Source organism: Talpa occidentalis, unplaced genomic scaffold, assembly GCF_014898055.3.
Source record: "Talpa occidentalis isolate TD23 unplaced genomic scaffold, MPIMG_talOcc4v2.1 talOcc4.7, whole genome shotgun sequence".
NCBI classification, from domain to species: Eukaryota; Metazoa; Chordata; class Mammalia; order Eulipotyphla; family Talpidae; genus Talpa; species Talpa occidentalis.
This window is the reverse complement of record NW_023605083.1, coordinates 76476676-76499275: the sequence shown is the minus strand read 5'-3', so window position 1 is coordinate 76499275 and position 22600 is coordinate 76476676. Positions and strand designations below refer to the sequence as shown.

The window sequence follows — 22600 nt, the reverse complement described above, 5'->3', positions numbered from 1 at the left end:
ACAACATTCTAGAAAAATAATAACCAAAATTGACAAGCCGTATTATACCAGAACATATCGGACACTTAAGAATTTTTTTAAGAACAGCAGTATTAATAAGGTTAAACATTTTCCTCGTGATAATGCTTGCAATTAAGTTCCAGTTTACCAGATAAATGGCAAATAGGCTCCTGTCTATTGTCTTCCCCTTAAGAAAAAGGGAGAAAATTTAAGGGGCTACTTCAGAAACTTTACTGAGGTTCCATAAAATTGTCAGTCAAGCAAAAGAAGACCAATTTTCCCTAATTTAGATTTCTGAGAAGTTTTGTCATAAGTGTTGAAACATCATTTAATTACCCAGCAGTGGCAATTTAGGATATCAAAGGTCTGATGAGACTCATCAGTGCAATGCTGACAGCCAAACTGTAACTTACAAAATCCCTATTTTCCCAGCTCCCATTGTAACCGACATTTAAAGACTTAAGCAGTTTACCTGGGCTTCCTCTTCTTTGCAATATTTACCCAACACAGATGACACAGGTAGAAGAGCAGGAAAAATTACACTTAGTAACATAACTTTAAAAACATATATTTTGAACCAAACTGTTAAATTCCAAATTAGTTCTCATTAACCGATCATTGTCATTGTCCCAAAGTACGCTTTTTGGAAGCACCGGGACCAGTTATATTTTTGGAAGCACCGGGACCATTATATTTTTGAACTCAGCATTGTTATAGGCACTAAAACAATTTTTATCCTTCAGAGGCCAGAAAAGACACAGAGGGGAAGACATACAGACATACAACATTAGAAACAAATAGCTTCCTTAGTTTTCATTCAACCCACATGGGATATTTATGAAATTGCAATTTTATTTATATTTTCAAATACCTAGAGTTTTTTTTTTTTTAAGATTTATTTATTTATTTATTTATACAAGAACTGGGGTACAAGCCAGATGCGCGGGAGGATGAAAGGATTCACCAGAGACAGAGCAGGGAACAGAACAGGCAGACTGATGAAATACACTGCTGAGGGGAGCAGTGGGTGAGACAGGAGAGGTCTGCTGCACCATGTGGGACCCTCGCCGGCAAGCCGGCAAGCCGGGATCGAACTGGCGCTGCAGAGGCTGCGGACAGCTTCACAGAGCAGCACTCAACCGCCTGCGCCACCAGGGGAGGCCACAAATACCTAGAGTTTTCTCTTTGCTTCCTTTTTAGGACAAACCCTTGTTTTCTGAGACTAAATTCCTTTTGCCACTCACTGCCTGATGGAAAAAATTCTTTACTCACACTAAAGTAGCCAGGTTGTTACCAGAAACACACACATACCTGCAAAAACAGTCTATAGGGGGCCTCCCCTGTGGCGCAGCGGTTGAGCGCTGGGTTGCGAAGGTGTGCCGGTTTGATCCCCGGCTTCTCCCCGGCCACCGGAGAAGGGTCCCACATGACACACAGACCTCTCCTGCCTTCCGCTGCTCCTCTCAGCAGTGTACTTCGGTCCTTCTGCCTGCTCTGCTCCCTGCTCTGGCTCTGGTGAATTCTCTCACCCTCCCGCGCTTCTGACTGTACCCAGTGCTTGTATAAATAAATAAATAAATCTTTAAAAAAAAAAAAAACAAAAACAGTCTATAGGGGCCTCCCTGGTGGTGCAAGGGGTTAAGACGCAACCTATGAAGCTATCCTCAAGCTATCTGCAGCCACTGCAGCATGAGTTCAGTCCCTGGCCTGGGAGCTACCCACGTGACACAGCAGACTTCTCCTGACTTGCCCACTGCTCCCCTCAGCAGTGTATTTCAGCCAGTCTGCCTGTTCTGTTCCCCACTCTGTCTGTGGTATATCCTCTTACCGGCCACACCTCTGGCCTATATCTCAGTTCTTGCATGCATAAATAAATCCTTAAAAAAAACAGTCTATAAAGAGATAACATGGCTCCCTGGTGGTGCAGGTGGTTGAGCGCAGCACTGTGAAGCTGTCCGCAGCCACTGCAGCACAGGTTAGATCCTGGCTGGCCGGGGAGATACCCACATGGCACAGCAGACCTCTCCTGTGGCTCCCGCTGCTCCCCTCAGCAGTGTATTTCAGTCATTCTGCCTGTTCTGTTCCCTACTCTGTCTCTGGTGAGTCTTCTCACCTTCCTGCACATCTGGCCTGTACCCCGGTTCTTGTATGCATGGATAAATAAATCTTTAAAAAATAAAAAAAGGAAAAAACAAACATAAAAAAAACTTCACAAATATCAAATTGTGAATAAAATCAGATGTTGAAAGCCAAAATCAAAACCAAGTGCTTCCAGTGGAGTCAAATTCCCAAAGCTCAGGAATATTGTCAGCAGAGGTCACATGTTTTTAAATGCCATTCTACATTCTACATACCTTAGAATTTGGAAGGAGAAATAAAAGAGTTGTGTTAGAGTAATTACCAAAAGAAGGGTCATCATCTTAGGATTTCCAGTATTTAGCAGGAAGTCCAGGTATAATAGATACAATCTTAGGGTATCATGCAACAGAAGTTGAAAGAGAAAACAAACATTTAAGCTTTTGTCTTTTTTCTTAAATATCTAAGGTCTTTGACAGATTTACAAGGCTAAAGGGTTTTGGTTTCTGGGTCATTGTCTTGCAGGACTTTTTCATTCTGAAGTGGTACACCCGGGGTTTATGCCTGAAGTTTCAAAGAAGTATGAGTGATTATCAAAATATAGGGACGGGCCTCCCGGGTGGCACAGCGGTTGAGCGCTGGGTTGCGAAGCTGCCCGCGGCCTCTGAGGCACCAGTTCGATCCCTGGCTGCTCCCCGGCCCCGGAGGAGGGTCCCGCAGACCTCTCCTGCCGCCCGCTGCTCCCCTCAGCAGTATGCTACGGTCCTTCTGCCTGCTCTGCTTCCCGCTCTGGCTCTGGTGAATTCTCTCACCCTCCCGGGCTTCTGACTATACCCAGTGCATGTATAAACAAACAAACAAATAAACAAATAAATAAATAAACATGCCTCTATTAAAAAAAAAAAAACCAAAATATAGGGACAAGACCATTTTTCTTTTTTAATGATTTATTTATACATACAAAACAGGGGTGTAGGCCAGATGTATGGGGTGGGTGGTGTGAGAGGATTCACCAGAGACAGAGTGGGGAACAGAACAGGTGGATTCACTGAAATACACTGCTGAGGGGAGCAGCGGGTGCCACAGGAGAGGTCTGCTGTGCCGTGTGGGTCGGCTCCCTTGCTGGGGATCAAACTCATGTTGCAGTGGCTGGCAACCAGCTAGATAGTTCTGTGTCTTTAACCCCTGTGTCACCAGGGAGGCCCCAGAGCATTTTTTTGAGAGTTGAGTTTGGGCAGCTCCATTTTGCCAGGTCTTGAGTAAGAACCGATCACGAGGTGTGGAAGGTTGCATAGTTCATCTGGTGGCATAGACACTCTAGAGAGAACAAAGTTATGAGTTACAACTGAAATTTCCCAGATATGTTGTATGTACTGTTGATAGATCATGTATTCTTGTTCTGTGTATGGTGCAGTGTTCAAAGTTTGAGCTTGGAATGTATTTCCAAAGACTATTTCAAAGGTGCTTAAATGTGGCCAACTTCTTGGAACTACTCTTATCTGAAGCAGGGTGAGGGATAGTAACCAATCCCAAAGCAGATGAGCTTCTTAACATGGTTTTTGCCAAGTTATGCTTTAGGAAGGGATTCATTTTCTCAGTTTGTCCTGTAGATTGCTACCAGGCATTGCGTGGCTCCCAAGTAATCTGTAAGGCATTACTTTTCTTCCTGAATGACTTTTGCAACAAGTCTGTTGTCATGCTGAATAGTGTTGGGCAATCCTTCATCAATTGTTTGGCAACCTTGAAGTCTTTTCATTCTTGGTGTAGAATGCCTTTACCCATGGTAGAAGGTATCCAAAAGATCAGAAGATACTTAAAGTTGCCAGTGTTTGGGGACATTTGGGTAAAATCCACTTGCCAAAGGGCATTTTCCCTGACATTGAACCCCCAGTAGCTTTAGGGTGTGAGTTAGTCCTGGAAAAGTTATTCTCGGTGCATAAGTGGCAACCTTATGGGTGATCCTTTGAGCTAGTCTATACAGATAGTAACCCTTGAAATATAGGTGCAGGTGGCGCAAGGGTTAAAGTCTCAGCGCTATCACTAGCCACTGCAGCAAGAGTTCGATCCCCAGCCAGAGAGCTAAGCTACAAGGCACAGCAGACCTCTCTCCTGTCTCTTTCGCTGCTCCCCTCATCAGTGTATCTCAGTAGATCTGCCTGTTCTGCTCCCTTCTCTGTCTCTGGTGAATCCTCTCACCCCTCTGCACCCCAGTTCTTGTATGCATAAATAAATAAAAAATAAAATCTTAAAAAATAATAGAGATGCAGGGACTCTAGCAAGGTATCTCTCTCAGTGGGATACCTCATGTAGCATTTCAATGTGAGTTCATGCTCCATGTGGAGCTGTGGTTGGGGCTAGTATATTCCTGCTCACAAGCCCTTTCCTCATCCATATCTGTGTACTTGGGAACAAGTTGAGTTAAGTCTATGAGAGGTATGGGTTTGCCCTGGAGAGTAGAAGTGGTGGCCTTAGCCGCACAGTTGCCTTCTGCAATATCAGATCCATTCTTTTGGTGGCTGAAACAAACTATCAACACTACAACTGCTGGCAAAGCTACTGCTTTCTTCAAGGCTAGGATCTCTAGTTGGTGTTTCATGTCTACATTGCTGGCTCTAAGGAGCTCCCTTTCATATGGCAGTGTGTGCATTCAAAACCATGAAGGCCTATTTTGGATCAAAGTATATGTTTACCCACTTACCTTGAGAGAGTTCTAGGGTTAGGTTACAGCTATCAGTTTGGCGTTCTATGTCAGAATCCCTGCTGCGAAGGCTTTGGCTCCTATAGTGTACTGATAACCTGTGTGTCTGTGGCCCTGTTCCAGAAAACTTCTCCCATCTGTAAACAACTTCTGCTCTGGATCTGGCAGGGCTTGGTAAGACAAACATGGCTGACTACCATGTATTCTCTAAAGTGTTACTGGTTACAATTCCGTCCTAGAGAACTCTCTGCATTGACTGAGAGCAAGATCGTTTTATTTGAAGAGCTTGTGACTCCTAGCTGTACATTAGGATTATCTAATAGAACTGCTTGACATTTTCCCATTCACCCAGCAGTCAGCCAAAGTCCTCCCTTCTGTTATAAAAATGTCAAAACCAGGTGTGGCGCATACAGAGTGATGGGCTTACCTAAGGTAAATTTCTGTTTCATGCAGAAGGTCACAAGTTGCAACTATAACCCACAAACACAGAGGGCATCCCTTAGTCGTGAGGTCCAGTTGTTTAGACATGTTTACAGTGGTCTTCATTTCTGGTTCTAATAATTAGAATAACACTCCCAGGCCAACTCCCTGTCTCTCATACATATAGAGTCAGAAAGACTTCCTGAGGTCTGGTCCCCCTAAGTCTGATGCTGAGTTCATTCTTCTCTTTATTTCATCAAAGACTTGTTGATATTCAGGAGTCCAAAACAATGGTTCAGCAACCAGGCTTTTGGGGGCTTCATATAGAGGTTCTGCTGATAACCCAAAGTTGAGGGTCCAAATTCTACAACACTCAGTCATCCCCCAAAATCCATGTAATTGCCCTTGATTGTTGTGGACTTTGAGAGCTGAAGTTACCTGTTTCCTCTTAGTCATGAGACTTTGTTTGCCTTTCTTTATCTCATATTCCAAGTATGCCACCTTTTGTTTGCATATCTGAGCATACAGAGCAACTCCTTGTAGCTGCATTCTCCCAAGTGGTTCAAAACCAATGTGGTGTTTTCCCAGTAGTGTCATAGTCAGAGGTGACTAATAGTAAATAATTCACATGCTATAACAGGATGCCTTGTTCTAATTGGGCCTTCTTGACATCCCTGGCCAATATTTCCTCCCAAATAGTTGAGGAAGTCTTAACCTCCTGTGGAAGAAGTACAATCCAGCAATATTGTAGAGTGTTCTTGGACTCAGGGTTCTGTCATTAAAAAGTGAAGACTAGCTGAACCCATCTATTAACTGGGATGTAGAAAAAAAGCATCTTTCAAGTCCAATATTGAAAATAACCAAAATACCAGGTGTATGGCAGTTAGCAGAGTGTAGAAATTTGGCATGGTTGATTGTATGTCCTAGATAATCTCATTAATGGTTTTCAGATCCTGAACAAAATGGCAATCTCTTCGGCGGAGTTACTTGGCCAGAAAAATTGGAGTAATGTAGGGCTTGTGGCAAGTCTGAATGAGGTTGGATTAGCGAAACCTTTGTAACACTAGCTGAATTCCCTGCAGTTCTTCCAATTTAGAGGATATTGCTTTCACCTAAGGGCTCTGCTCCATATACCACTTCTTTTTTTTACAGGGTCTGCATTTTTGCTTCATCCCAGAGTTTCATCAGCCCAAATCACTTTACTTATTCTTTTGTATATTTTGGGGGGCAGTACTTCACCTTTTGGTAGAACATCCTGAGTGAATGCCATCTAGAATCTCAAAACATGTTCTGGAGGTACTTGTAGCTGCAGCCTCTGATCCTGGGTTGAGAAAATAATCTGCATTAAGTTTACTTAAGAGGTCATGGCCGAGGTGGGGGTGGGAGGTAGGTTGAACATTCTTTCATGTATAGAAAGCCATGTTGAAGGTTGGTATAACCCAATTGGCATTCTTGGTATAGTCCTCTTCCTGATTTGAGAGCTATTTTAGAATTCAAAACTGAATAGTGTCTACCAAAATGTCAATCAAATAGTCCCTCCACAGTGAGAGTTACCCAGGGTTCCAAGGGTGTTATCATAATAGGCTTTTTCAATTGATTGGCATTTCTGGAACTCCCTATTGTTCATTTGAGCCCCCATCCTGGACACTAATTGTCTCCTTTCCTCCTCTTTGCTTCTTGATTCCTTGTATTTTGCCTGAATCCCACCTTTTGATGCTTGTTTGGGTACTCATTCTGGGCCAACATCTGCTTCCTTTCCTTTCTTTTTGCTTTCTAATACCTGCTCCCTTTTCTTGTTTCCAACCTGGAACATCTGCCCTTCCAAAATCCCTCCAAAATCCCTGAGCAGTAAGCTCACTGATTGTTCCTTAAAGCTCTGCTCCTATTTCCTCTCCACCTCATTCACTCTTTATTGTAAACCCTGTCCTGTCTTCTCTCTTAATGAAAGCAGTCAAACTGTTGCACCCTCAGGCCTCCTTTCTTCTCTTGCATTGTAAACTCTCAAGGCTGTATTCACCAATTAGGAATACATCTCTGTGGCATCTTCTAACTTGGTTAATTTTTTCCTTACATTCAGAGTGTTGTGCACAATGAATATGATGTTAATTATCTGAGCATTCTCTGGAGAGTCTGGATTCATGTCTGTAGGTATGATAAGTTTGAATAATCCTTTTAAGAAACTCAGATGGGTCCTCATCGGTCTTTTGTTGAAGCTCTAGTATCTTACCTATCTTACCTAAACTCTTTTGCTTAGGCATTCCCATCCTTAGTACTGCTAATAAGCACCTCTTGCAGTACTCCAATCTTCCCATTCCCCTATCATCGGGTGCTCCAGGTAGGTTCTAAGATTGGGATGGCCCCTTCCAGTTCCAGGGCTTCTAGATCTTCCTGGTGGAGACAATGAGCCTCTTCATTAGCCTTCCCTGAAACCATACTCTGCTCATCTAATCTTAATAGTGTGTTATAACATGGATTCTGTGTCCACCCAGGTAGTCTAACAGGAGGCAGAATAGAAACAAATGAATCATCCATGATCTTTGAGCATCCTGTCAATAGGGAGGGATGGAATTTCCAAATTCAGGAGAGCCACAGTGGAAAAGCGGGTATATGGTCTGTATGTGGCAGGTTGTTCCTGTTCGTTCTGTTCACCCATTGGGAATTGGTGAGGGAGGGAACTGTCCTACCCCAGGGTAACTTCTTTTGTCCATATTGAGTTCCCTGTGTGGTATGAGATGGAAAAGCCATTTAGTCCTAACATGGCAACTGGGTTGGGGAAGGGAGTTGAAAGCAGCAAGACCTATGGTGCCTCTGCAACTTCCCCAGGAGAGACATTAGTCTCTTGGAAGGGATTCTTCACTGGTGAGTTCCAAGTCTCCAGGAAGTGGTGGTCCTCCTCCTGCTTCTCCTCTTTCCAGCTGTCAGATGAAAGGGAAGCCTGCTTTGTTTTTCTTTGCGCCATCAAATGGGCTCCTGACTATTCCAAATCTAGTTTACGGAAGGACATAAAGGTATAAAGTTCCTCCAATTGACAGCTGAACTTGTTCCAGTTAGTTAAAGTTTGCTCCAGCAAATGCTTGTCCAGAGTAGACAGTTCACCTCCTCTTAAATTAAAAACAAAGTTGTCGAGAATGCGCACACATATCTGAGAAGCTCTCTAGAAGAAAAATGTCCTAAGCTAGAGGTTGAAAACGAGAGCCATGTATATGCTCACAGGAATTCCCAAGTCAGCTTCCATATACCAGACTATATCAGATCACCCAAACCAGAACCTGAAGAACTACCTAAACTAATGGTTTGAACCCATGTCTAAATCAAGGCACAATCAAAGCACACCAAGAGAACTTTACTTAAGTAAAACTAAACTCTTGTAAATTAGAGACAGAAAAATGCTGCCACATGTCCAGCATTGCTTACGTGCTTATGGTGGCCAACACAAGGAATGGACTTGGGCTGTCCAGCCGTGGGTGCCATGTCCTCAGACAGGGTGCCAAGCAGATCCAGGGCAATCTTGGGGGGAAAGGGAATGACTCAGCTTGTGAGCCCTCACCTGTGCACTTCAGAATATAAACCCGAAAGCAGACATACAGAAATAATATGGGTTTATTTACATAGGGAGTTAGGAAAAGGGAGGGCTGAGAGACAAAGGAAAGGCAATTTGTTGGCTGCTTGTGACAAGATGCTGTCTGACTAGCAAATAGTGTCTCCTGAACACAGACCATAGAGCAAATGGAAGTGGCTCATAAAGAGAGTGGGCCACCGTGCCTGGTGTTTCTAAAGTCTCCTAGTTGGCTCCCTCTGCCCCTAGGTTCAAGCAGCTGTTCAGGACATCAGGGGGTGGAGTCCAGAAAGTTCTACCTTTCTATTCAGTTGACTCTGTGGTTTACACAGTGGCTCAGAGGTTGTTCCTCTTAAGATTTCAAACTACCGGGTATTGTTAACCTTAGGAAGTCCTTTAAGGTCCTTTAAAATGACTTTTATAATTATCTCTAAGTTGAAATGGGAAACATGGATAATTGATTTGTCTGAAGATTTCAAAGCTCTTTCTCACTTTAGAACAGGCACCTATGTGAGCGAGGTAAGTAGGTGCAGGGGTGGTTGTGGGCAAAAAAAAAAAAAAAAAAAAAGATTGTATTAGAGACAGAGTGGCAGGAGCTAATGATCTTCAAAAGTATTGTTTCTTTATGTTATTTAATCTTTAGCTTCTAAGATTAGTCACTTAATCTCTAGTTTTTTTTTTTTTTTTTTTGACAGATCATGTGTTTATTCAGAAGTTCAAAGCAGGCCTGTACACAAAATCCAACAGTGTTTAAGGCTACAGAATGGTTTTTGCCATTATTTCAATTATATCTAAAAAAATGCTTTTGGAAATGATATTAGTAAACAAAAGCGACTTTTTCACATTATTTATAGACAAGCAGGCATGACTCACTTAACAAAGCTCTAGTTTTTTAAGAAGCTCTGACTTAGGTAGTGATTACCTTAGAAAACTTTTTCCAAAATATAATTGATTTTAACTCCCTAAGTACAAAGAGTATTTAACTGGAATGTGTACATCTCATCTGAGTTTTCTAGTTTGTATGAAAGTTTTACGCCCTTCTTTTTCTCTTTTTTTCTATAGCTTTTCATGGATACTGCTCCAACAAAGGTATTCAGATCATTGCCTCTACTTTGCAGTTCTTTCTGATTTTAAAACTGTAGAATTAATCTGTTGTGATTCTTGGTTCCGTCCTTTCCTGTTTGCTTGTCTTAAATTTAGTGTTAGGTAGAAGATACAGTTTTCTATAAGTGTATTTTTTGTACATTTGCAACTTAAGTTGAAATTTGTCTCCTTTGTATGAAAGTTTGTGTTGGTTTCTGTGTATAAATAATGCTGAAAGTAGTTTCTGTGATATTTTTATTGATTGAATTATGAATGATGTGTTTAGGATGGTAGATATTTTTGGTAACTGTTTAACTCTCACTTTTATAGACTTTTGCTAAAAGAATACTTAGAATGAGTTTCTTATAACTATAACAGATACTCTTGATTCCTCCTACCATACCTCCCCCTTCCCCAGGTAACAGTTCTTTCTAGCATTTCTTTGCTAATGGACAGATATATATAGTATACTGTGTTTTTAGCAAGAGGAAAATCTCATGAAATACCAGCTTAAAGTTTGATAACAGGGAAGCTCTTTTGTATTATATTTTTAAAAATTGTTTTGGACTATTACGATTCTCTTTGATTTTTCAAATTCCTCCAATAATGTCAATTATCCAAAGAACAAATCAGAAGTGCTCGCTCTCTCTTTCTCTCTCTCTGTCTCTTTCTCTGTGTCTCTCTCTATATACACATATTACCAATTTAAGAAATTACTGCCTTATTTTTCTTGTTTTTTTTTTTTTAATTCACCTCCTTTAATATTGGTATCATTTATATGATAGAGGGCCATGTCTCTTAAGAGTGCTTTATTCACCAGTCAGTTCAAAGATTTGGTCCATTGTCTTTGCCTCTGAAAAGCTGAGAAAGTTAGGTTGTGTAAAATTTAAATTCACTAATTGCTTAATATCACATGTTGACTTAATTTCTCAGGTGGTTCACTTTTATACCATTAAAACTTTGTTGGCAGTGTACTTTTCACAAGAGAAAAACATTTTGTTCTCGATGTCAGTGGTATTTATTATTCCTTCAAGTTCTCATTTGAAAGTAAAATTACTTTCTTGGCACTGCTACGTTATTTATGACATTGATCTTTTTATAACCAATCCATAATGCTATAATAGCATTATAAATTCTGCATTCTGCAAAGTCTTCTATTTTAGGGCCATCTCAGCTAAATCATTCCCAGCATTTTGCTAGTGTATAGACATTTGTATTTGTATGAATTCTGCTGTGGAATTAGTGTATCCATTCAACAAATATTTATTGAGCAGCTACTTTAAGCAAAGGATTGGGCCAAGTACTACTGAGAAAAGGAAGTAGGAATGTCTTCACATAGAGTGCTCCTTACCCCTGAAAGATTGAGGGGAACAGATTCTTAAGTCATCATTTCAATGAAGACAGGGAATGATGGAGTTAGTCATTATGTAATTCTGCTCTTTTCTTTGTTTAAACAATGTCAGTTTGAGAGAGTTTTGTGATGGAAATGTCACTTGATAATTCTTACACAAAGTGAAGTACTTTTTCCAACATGTCGTGAAAATGATCTGTCTTATGATGTCTCTTTTCCCCCTGTAGGGATGTGTATGTGTAACCTTTAAAAGAAATAAAGGGGAAAACACTTCATTTTGGGCTGTGTGTATAAATATACACATACATATACATACCAAAATATAGAAAACATATACTGAAAACCCTGTCTCTACTAAAACAGTCAAAGTGAAAGGTCTACATTCCAATTAATTCTATATCTCTAATTTGAACCTCAAAATATCTCAGAAGATATAATTTAAAATGAGATACCTCGTTTATTTCTAAGAATACCTTACATATTGGTAAGAAGTAAATACAGAGCACCTTTTAAACTAAGTACTGCTTCTTAAATTGAAGATACTAAAGATGAAGATTGCTAAATATTTTAGGAGCTAGATTTGGTGTGTGTGTAACTTGAACTGAAATGCTTTTCAGATTTTCACATTGTCTTATAGGTGCAGAGGAAGAATTTCCTTAACACAAGTGTATAACAGAATTAACATGGTTTTACATTTTCTGGAGCTTTTCTTAATCTGCTCTTGCAATTTCTTAATTGCTCTTGCAATTCTGTTACTTGATGACTTTTTGGAAGCACTTAATACATGAAACGAAGCATTTTAACATGCATTTCTTTCCTTTTTGCAATACACTGTCAAGAAAACTTAGAATTTACCTAGCAAACAATGAGGTTGGGTTTCAACTCCACTATTAATATGTATTAATTTTAACCTATTGTGACTGAAAGAATTTGAAGCACAAGTTCACTCAGGATATGTTTGAATATATTTATATCTCAACCTTATTATGGCTGCTACAAGAGCTTCAGTAGAGATTCCAGACATGACCTGTCTCTGGGATCTGACATGAGCACATGGAACTGGGTGATTATAGTTTTACATCTGCTTATATCTATATCTCCTATAGAGAAATAATCTGTGATTGTCATGGATACTCAAAGATGGATTCCTCTGAATGAGTGACATCCTTGGAAAGGAGGCTTTAACTCTGCCTTAAAAAATTCTCTTATTTTCCACTCCAGAACACAGAAGTCTTGTGGGCTGTTGGGGGTGGGATGGGGTTGGTTGCTGGGACTGGGAGTGGACACTACCCTGGCACGGGGACAATACCTTCTGTATTTCTTCGCAGATTGTCCCAATTTGCTGTTATCAACAAGCATCAAGACAGCTAACTGTTAGCATGAATTAAATCACGACTTTACTCCAAAATGGAAAAGAATACTTGAATGAAATCTGTCTCAGGTTTGCTGTAAAAGAAATATAAACCTGAAAGCATTCTTTCTCTATTTGGACATATTCAGATTATTTGGATTAAATTATGTTTTTAGAGATTAAATTTGTGGCGAGGGTGCTAGAAGAATTTGTTTCTTATTTTTTTTTAATCAAAGTAATTGCATAATAACATTATGTAGGTCTCAGGTGTGCATCAATACAAATTAACATCTGTATACATTATTTTATGTTCACTATTAAAAGCTCAGTTTCATCTTAATATGGCACATTTGGGACTTTACAGTATAAAAATATGGAATATCCTGAAGGCTAATTGATATGTGGACTTTTTTTTTAAACCAAAGCTTTAGGTTAAGGTCTATTTAAAAATGATTTTAGACAGCATATGTTATTCTAACATAAAGATTTATGGGTAAGATTACTAAATTTTGTTATTTCATGTTACAACAGCAATTTCTTTTTTTTTTAAGATTCTTTCATTTTATTTTTTTTAATTTAAATTTTATTTTTATATTCCCCATACAATTACAACCCCCTTATTTTGACCCCTATCCCTCCTTTCCCCGCCCCTCACCCCCCATAGAGTGTCTCTGGTTCATAGTTGTTTGTTGATTTTGATATTTTCTTTCTTATAGTTATTCTTTTTCCTGGTCCCTTATTTAGGTTTTCTAGATTCCTGCTATGAGTGAGACCATCCGGTATTTTTCTTTTTCTTTCTGGCTTATTTTGCTGAGCAAGATCCCTTCCAGCTCCATCCATGTTGCTGCAAATTGCATGTGTTTATCTTTTTTTGAATGCTGAGTAATATTCCATGGTGTATATGTACCTCATCTTCTTGATCCAGTCATCTATTTTTGGGCATTTGGACAACAGCCATTTCTTAATAATGCCAATTTTTGTGTGCCAGTTACATACTCCATTTAGCATAACCCAGTGGAGTGCTGCTTTGTCATAGTTATATTGTCTTTGAAATGTTTTACTAAAAATGAATAGATCTCTGCAACTGCAGTTAGTATCTTGTTTTTGGTTCCAGAATGGACTGAGTCAAGGATTCCAAAACAGGTATTTCTTTGGGGGCTGATCTCAGCAACCTCTCAAAGGGAAAGTGGGGAAATAAGATGGTCTGGAAGGGCAGGCCATACATGGCTCATTATCAAGCAAATTACTATGGTGCTAACTGGAGTTTGATCCTATAGAGGAAATTTAGGAACCAATATAGAACGATGAACATGGAGGGGGCTGCGATATTAATACACCAGTGTGACTCAGAAGTGAGAGTGATAATTTTGAAACATATGAGAGTGGCCAAAATGGACCCCATAGGCCAGAAAGCCCTGAAAGAATGGGTGCAATTGGAAAATATTGTGCCCAGAAACAAATCTTGACTTCAGTGAATGTGAAGTGACTGGCAGAACTGACCCAATGCCAGTGTAGAACACCAGGGCTGGTCTCTGTGGAGAGTAGATTCCCTGCAAGTTCCATTTCCATGACTCCTGGTTCCTAGCTAGATGGTGTTTGTGTGTGTATGTGCAGTGGACCACCTGACTTCTTTATTTCTCATAAAGCTAGCTAGCAAGCGTTAGATATTCTGGAATTTCAGGATAGCTAAATCAACTGATTTTTTTGCTGAATAGTTTATGTTTCATATGCATGCACAAAATGTTACACAGGTACAAAGGAGGGACATCCCAGCTAAGCCTGTGTACTGTGAGTGCTGTTTTCTACCTTCTGGGATGCTCTTCCCATATTATTAAAGCCTTGCACGGTGTCCTTTTCATTTTTCTTTGGAAGCAATAATTCAATTTATTGTTCTTAGTTGCAGGAAAAAATAAGTCATACTGCTAATCTTGTAAGCGGTGGAATTTAACAATGCTAAAGCTTTTATGTGGGATTAGGTTTCAATAATAAAAGCCTTGACTTTGGATGCTGTAGGAATAATTTTTCTTCATCTTGAATATCAGTGGGCAGCTTTTAAAGTTTATTTAAATAGTAATGCTGGTGGTCTTTCTCACTTTCATTTGGTTCTGTGTTTTTAAGGTATATTCATGACGTAGGTCCCTTACTAGGTTTCTTGATTTCAAAATATGACCCATTAAACAGCACTCAGCATATCCCTTTACCTAGTTGCTTTTTTTCCTTACTCATCTTATTTTTTTTTGATAGATGATACATGTGCATGGTTCAAAATTTAAAATATATAAAAGTGTAAACAAGCATAGTATAAGATTCCCGCTTTTCCCTGTTACCTAGCTACCTATTTTTCCTCTTCAGAATCAACATCACCAAACTCTGTCTTATCTGAGATTTTCTATGTGCTTGCAAATGTATGTATGTATGTATGTATGTATGTGTGTACAAATGTAGATATGTTTGTAACCTCTTATGCAGATTACAGGACATTATTTCCACCGTTCTGCCCCTTGTTTTTTTCACTGCTCTTAGATCGCTCTGTGAACACAGAGTGAGAACAAAGGTTGCTGAGGGATCCTAGTGGATGCCGCTTGCAAGCTTCCGTAGCTTGAGATGTGATGTTAATAGCCTCTGGGTAGTCACTGTCCGTTTGATGCTAAGACCTGTGTCACCCCTAAATAAAGTGTCTAAGATAGAGGTGCTTGTTATGTATAAAAAGGACAAGAGAAAAGAACGATTGGTGATCCTATTTTCTCTATCAGTTCATTTCAACTTGGTTATACTATAATAACAAACCCCTCGGATCTTAGCAGCTTCAAAGGTTTAATTCTTACTTCTTTTTCACATCCACTGTATGTCAGCAAGGGGTTCTACATGTAATTGCTTGCAGGGGACGTGGGCTGATGAGCCACAATCAGCTGAATATTGCTGGTGCCTGTGCCAGAGGAAGAACAGTGCTGTGAAGGGTCTTGCATCAACAATTAAATGCCCATTCCACTTACAGCTTTTTGGGCAGAATTAATCATATGGTTCTACCTAACCCCAAGTGGCAGGAATGTGCCTGTTAGGCAGGGAGCCAATAATACTTGAACAGCATTAATGACTACCACATTTAACCTTGTATTGAGATTGCTCAGTGTATATCTGTAGATACATAGATTCTCTATAGAGAAACTTGTTTTTATGTGAAATAAATTTATAGTTAAATACTATAAATACTGTTATTTTTTTCACTTCATATTTTATAATGGAAACTTATACTACTGTAAATAAATATATTTATGTATCTTTCATTGTATGAATATATAAAATGATGTATTTATTTCCTTGTGAATCCTCTACTGAGAAAAATTTACATAAATTTATTGCATAAAATTGAGTAGAAAATGTTGGGGTTGCAGACACCTTCCCCAGATAAACCTTAGATTCCTGTGATGGTGTCTAGGTTTATCAATACAAGTTCTATGTAGGGTAGCCCCTCTTTATTCCCTTCATCCCTTCATAAAGTACATTTTAAAATAATTTTTAAACCTAATATTTTTAATAGGTGATATTGTTCTGAGACAAGTGTACAGTGTTCAGTCAGATTCTGCCCATATCTATCTAGGTCTCCCCAGGCTGCACTTCCCCCAGAGACTTTGGTTTATTAGGTTTTCTAAGAACACATGTAAAGTATATTTACATAAAATATAAATTTCTTTAAAAATTATCTTAGGGGCCTCCCTGGTGGCCCAGGCGGTTGAGCACCACACTGTGAAGCTGTCCGCAGCCTCTGCAGCGCTGGTTCCATCCCAGCTGGCTGGCAAGGGTCCCACATGGCGCAGCAGACCTCTCCTGTCTCGCCCGCTGCTCCCCTCAGCAGTATATTTCGTCAGTCTGCCTGTTCTGTTTCCCGCTCTGTCTCTGGTGTATCCTCTTACCCTCCCGTGCATCTGGCCTGTACCCCACTTCTTGTTTAAAAATAAATAAATCTTAAAAAAAATATCTTAACTATCCTTTTATTTTGGAGTAATGTAAGATTTACAGAAAAGTTGCAAATGTTATACGGAGAGCTCCCATATATCCCTCACCCATTTCCCCTCATGTTTGTATCTTACATTACCATAATGCAGTGGTCAAAACTGAGAAGCCAACATTGCTGTGAGCGATTAACTAACTTGCAGACTTTAGTTGGATTTCCCCAGGTTTTTCACAAATCCATTTTTCTGTTACAGGTTACCACTTTGCATTTAATATAAGGTTCTTTTTGGACTAAAAGACAGCATATTCTACACATTGTTTTTCATCATCTTGTTCTCTACTGATACCATATTTCATTGTTTCTAAAATACATTGGAAAGTACTACTTTAAGTATGTTTAAGAATGGAAACACACTGCCAATTATAATTGTGGGTCACAGATTTTAAGAAAATGGCATAATTTCTGAGATAACTCAAGTATGAAAAATTATATAACTTAGACTTGATGGAAGAATGGATGTGATAGAATTGATGTAATAATTGATGTGATAGAATTGATGTGATCTTGGAGATCTTTCAACTTTATTTCATAGAAACTAAAATTCCTCAGTTTTTTATAGCTATGTAGAATTTCATGGACATAAGATCTTCAGTCAAACGTTAATATTTTCTGGATTATATTCAGTCTTAGTTTTCAAAAGTAATGCTGTGTTGAATAACCTGTTACATATGCCATTTCACATGTATATAGATTTATGAAGGGAATGACTTCAAAAGTGATTTGTTGAGTTTGCTCATTTTTCTATTGGACTATTGGCTCTTTCCAATTCCAATGCATTTATATTAGGCTCTATTAGTGAAATTATTATCTGTGATGATTTATAAATGTTTTCTATTTGTCATTTGTGCTTTAATTTTCTCATTGTTTTGGTGATGTTTGTTTGCCATGCAAGGTTTTTAACTGCTGATCGTTTCTCTATGATTTCTGGATTTTATGTCATAGTTGAACTCAAAGTTAGGAATTCTCATGTGGTTCTTCCATTTCTCCCATCCTAGTGTTATGCTCTTTTCTTAATGCATTTTACTTACATATGTATTATAAACCCCACAATACATTGTTGTTACTTTTGTTAAAATAACTTATCTTTTTGAAAGATTTAAATAAAACAAATCTTATGTATTTGTTCATGTGGTTACCCTGCATAGTACCCTTCATTCCTGTAAAGATCCAGTTTTGCAATTGGAATCATTTCCCTCCTGCTAGAAGGAATGTTTTGTGGTTTTTTGTTTTTTTTTTTTTTAATAGAGGCATGTTTTATTTATTTATTTATTTGTTTGTTTGTTTGTTTTTGTTTATACATGCACTGGGTACAGTCAGAAGCGCGGGAGGGTGAGAGAATTCACCAGAGCCAGAGCGGGGAGCAGAGCAGGCAGAAGGACCGAAGTACACTGCTGAGGGGAGCAGCGGGTGGCAGGAGAGGTCTGCGCGCCATGTGGGACCCTCATCTGGTGGCCGGGGAGCAGCTGGGGATCGAACCGGCGCCGCAGAGGCCGCGGGTAGCTTCGCAACCCAACGCTCAACCACTGTGCCACCGGGGAGGCCCTGTTTTGTTTTGTTTTTTTTTAACATTTCTTATCCTGTAGGTGAGCTAGTAATGAACCATTTACTTTTTGTTTTTTTAAAAATATTTACTTATTTAAGCATACAAGAACTGGGGTGTAAGCCAGAGGTGCAGGGGGTGAGAGGATTCACCAGAGACAGAGTGGGGAGCAGAACAGGCAGATCTACTGAAATACACTGCTGAGGGGAGTAGCAGGTGAGACAGGAGAGGTCTGCTGTGTCGGTTAGCTCCCTGGCTGGCTGGGGATGTAACTCATGCTGCAGTGGCTGGTGATAGCTTGATAGCACTGAGACTTTAACCCCTTCACCACCAGGGAGGCCCCCTTTATTCTTTTGAATGTCTAAAAATGCCATTGCTTTTGAGAGATTTTTGCTTAATATAGAAATTTACGGTTGGCGTTTTCTTTCTTTTATATATATATATATATATAGGGCAGTTTTATTAGGAAAAGGGACAGAAAAGTAAAATACACTTGCATTAGACACAAGCAGGCAGGAAGAGCTGCCTGGAAAGCGACAGGTTTGCTAAGAGAGGCCTGTATGGTTGCAGGCTGGCGGCCTTGAGGAGAGCTGCCTATGGTTGGCATTTTCTTTCAGGACTTCAAAGATACTGCTCTGCTCTTTTATTTGTTTTGGTTCCAACAAGAAATCTGATAGCCTATCTTTTTATCTTTTGTATATGATATGTACTTTTTCCTCTGTCTGCTTTTAAGATTTCTCTTTATCACTGGTTTTGGGCAATTTTTGATAATGGTGTCATTTTTTTCAGGTTTCTTGCTCTTGGGATTCATTGGACCTGTGGATTTGTAGAGTTCGTTGACTTAGAAAGTTTTCAGTCAGTTCTTTAATATTTTTCTGCCCACCCTTCTTTCTTACATATTTTAGGCCACTTTAAGCTGCCCCATAGCTCACTGATGCCCTTTTCATTTTCTTGGATTTCCACACCTCCCCAGGCTGTTTCATTTGGATAGAGTCTTTCTGTTCCTTCAAGCTCACTAATCTTTCTGCTACTATTTATCTGCCATAAATCTCTCTAGTGAATTTTTCATATCATATAGTTTTCATCTTCAGATAAACTCAATTTGTGCCTTTTTTATTTATTGGATGTTTCTACTTTTTTTTTTTTAGTAATAGCCCTACTGAGATAATTCACATGCCATATAATACACCAATTTAAAGTGCACATTTCCATGTTTATTTTTTGTAATGGTCTAAGTTACATAGTGTTTGTTATATTAAAATTAGTATGGGGGTATTTACACATGTGTGCAGATGTCACCTTAATCTAATTTTAGAGTATTTCCACTTTCCATAAAGAAACCTATACCCAATAGCAGTTACTCCCCATTTCCTTCACCTTCCATGGCAACCACTATTTCCTGTGATTATAGACTTCCCTGTTTTGGGCATTTTATATAAATGGTGTTACAGTGTTTGTGTTCTTTTGCAACTGCTTTCTTTGATTTAGCATGTTTATCCTCATTCATGTAGCATGTATCAGTACTTCATTTCTTTTTATGGTTTCATAATATTCCATTGATTGAATATATCACATTTTGTTTATCTGTTCATCACTTGATGAGGGTTGTTTCCACTTTTAGGCTATGGTGGATAACACTGCTGTGAACATACACAAGCATTTATGTGGATATATATTTTCATCTATTTACTGAACATGGAATACAGTTATGATGATTACTTTGAATATCTGCTAATTCTAAATTGTGCATGAATTCTGGGTCTATTTTGATTGCTTTTTCTCTTCATTATGGTCATGTTTTTCTGCTTCTCTGAATGATTGGAAATCTTTGATTGGGTGTTTAATTTTACCTTCACAGATGCTGGATATCTATCGTATTTTAATAAATCTTCTTGAGCTTTGTTCAGAGATGCACTTAAGTTACTTGGGAACCCAATGCTTTATACTTCTAGGTCTTGCTTTTATGATTTTTTTAGGTGGGCTTCTCTATCAGTGCTTAATTGATGGCTAATTATTCATTATTTAGGCAAGACCTTCCTAAGGAGTCTTATCCAATGCCCTGGACTCAGGAGTTTTTACATAATGGCCTGTGAGAACAGATGCTTTCCCAACCTTGTACATGTTTCAGACAATGTTTGCTGACATCCTTTCCCATGTTATGTTTTTTTTTTTTTTTTTTTCCTTTTGTGCCTACAGAAGTTTGCAGGTGTGGCATGTACTCTGTTAAATACCTGGAACCTTTTGAAAATCTCTGGGCTTTTCTCTCTATGTAGCTTTCTTCTCTTCAGTACTCTGTTGTATGAACACTTGCAGTTTTGGATTCTCTGGACTAAATTTCATCTCCTGACCTCAGGGGATGGGTGGGATTCTGCTCAGTTTACCTTCTCTGCAGTGGCAGTAAGCTAGTAAGCTGGGACAATGGTAGGGCTCAACCTTTTTTGTTTCCTATGTTTCAGGAATCATTGTCTTCCATTGCCTGATATCCAGGGTCATGATAATCATTATTTAATGTATCTTACCTTCTTTTAAAAGCTTTTTTCAGGACGAATGCTAAATTGGGTTCCTGTTGCACCATCTATCCTAGCAGTGGAAATCTTGTGTTTTCTTATAAATTTTATGTTTTCATTTTCTTATATTGAAATATTTTCTTTGTCCATTTGAAATTTATTTTGATAGAGGTCTCAGATCAGCTTTTGTTTTTTTCAGATGACTACCTAATACCATTTATGTATGTGACATCCAGTTTCATTTAGCATCTTCATCATGTATGTGCCCAGGTTTCTATTTCAGAGCTTCTGTTCTGTGTATGTATGTCTATCAGGTACAGGAACAGTCTGCATAAGTACTGGAAGCCTTTTCATGTATTTTAATATATGATAATGCTACCTCTATTTTAGAGCTTTTTTTTAAAAAATTGTTTCCCATACCTATTCTGTTTATTCTTGCTCCATAGTTACAAGCTAAGTGTCACTTTGTTATAAAATAGATAATAAAGATAACTCAACATTGATATTAATATTCCTGGCTTTTAATAACTTCTCAGAAAACCTCCCTTTTTAAAAAACTTCAGATTTACGACTGTAAAGAAGACCGACTCAAACTTATTATGTTAATCTTAGCAAGAACTTTTTCCTCCTCAAAATCAAAGTATAAACAGATTTCTCTAAAAATCCTTGGGCTTTCTGCTCCATGGAGAGCTACTGCAGAGAGCTAAATGTTACTGCTGTGAAAATCTGTTGTGTTAAAAATGAATTGTAAGTAAGGGTTGTGTGCTCCTTTGCTGACCACAGCTGTGTGGTTTGATAGAGGGCTTTCCATGAAAATCCAACTCTTTCTCCGGTTTCCACAAAGCTGTGCTGCTTCCCAGCTTTCCCTCTGGCCTCCATCCCCCAGAGTGCTTTTTCTGTGGTGTCCCAGCTCTTCTGTGGAAGCGATGCTTTGAAGGGAATTAAGCCTCAAAAAGCTCACGACAAGCATCTCTTTATTATTATGATGTGCATGTCAGTGCTTTTTGCCTTTCTTTTTGAAAAAAATACTAAAAGTTTGAAAGTCAGGTCATATAAAATACGTAGTTTTGGTAGTCACTTACCTGGGTCATTTAGTTATTTTTCTGTAGCCTTTCCTTTAAGCCACACTGTGGTCTGATAATGTGAAACAGGGCCCTTAAAAAAAAAATGCTCTAAGACAATTACTGGTATTTATGCCCAGTAATTTTGAATAAAGTAATTATTGATAACAAATTTATTGATTTACATTTCTGTATAAATTTCAGGGGTACATTTTCACCTCAATGTGTGTATAAGCTCCTACTCACCCCCTATCAAAGTTCTAGTTCCTTTCCCACTATCAGGCTGACCTTTTCTACCTGTCCCTTTCATCCCTTCCCCTCCCACACTGTATTTTTCATAAGTCTTGAGAGTTATTCTAGTTGGGATTTGTTAGTTCATTTGCTTTGGTTATTTATATTCTACATGTGAGTGAAATAACCAGTAACTGTCTTTTACATAACATAATCACCTGAAGTTCCATCCATGTTGTTGCAAAAAGCAAGATTTCATCTCTCTTAATTGCTGAGTCATATTCCATTTGTATATATGCCTCAATTTCTTTATTCAGCCTCCTATCCCCACAGCTTTAAGTTGTTAGCAGAGCTTAGTTATTGTTAAAAGTGCTGCTATGAACAATTGAATCTTTCTTTCAATTGAACATTTTTATATTCTTCAGATAAATACCTATATCTTAATTGACTCGGGACACTGGTTATATTTGTTTATAAAGATTTATTTTACCCCGTCACAAGCTGAGTGACCCTGTGCAAGTTACTCTTCCTCGGCACTGCCTCTCTCATCTGTAAATTGAGGGAGATAAGACTGTAATGAAAAATAAGTGAGATAATGGAAAGTATCTAGACTAGGATGTTCTCGATAAATAAGAATTTCCTTTTTCTCCAGCCTTGTCTGCTCAGCTTCCATTTGTTTATAAAATCAGTGTTTACTGAGTCCCTGCTGTGTAC

General features: G+C 38.8%; 1 protein-coding gene across 15 annotated transcripts in view; it reads left to right on the top strand.

The window, feature by feature from the left end:
* The window catches only part of CDC14B (cell division cycle 14B), a 108770-nt gene that overhangs the window by 8981 nt on the left and 77189 nt on the right, over positions 1-22600 (top strand). For 2 of the 15 annotated variants that reach the window (XM_054689427.1, XM_054689424.1), the window contains exon 2: positions 9813-9839. The exons of 12 other annotated variants lie outside the window; for them this stretch is intronic. In XM_054689427.1, coding sequence (XP_054545402.1) covers positions 9813-9839 — 27 coding nt within the window. Of the gene's footprint in view, positions 1-9812; positions 9840-12506; positions 12626-22600 lie in introns of those variants that run through there. One more of the 15 variants, XM_054689429.1, reaches the window with a different exon arrangement.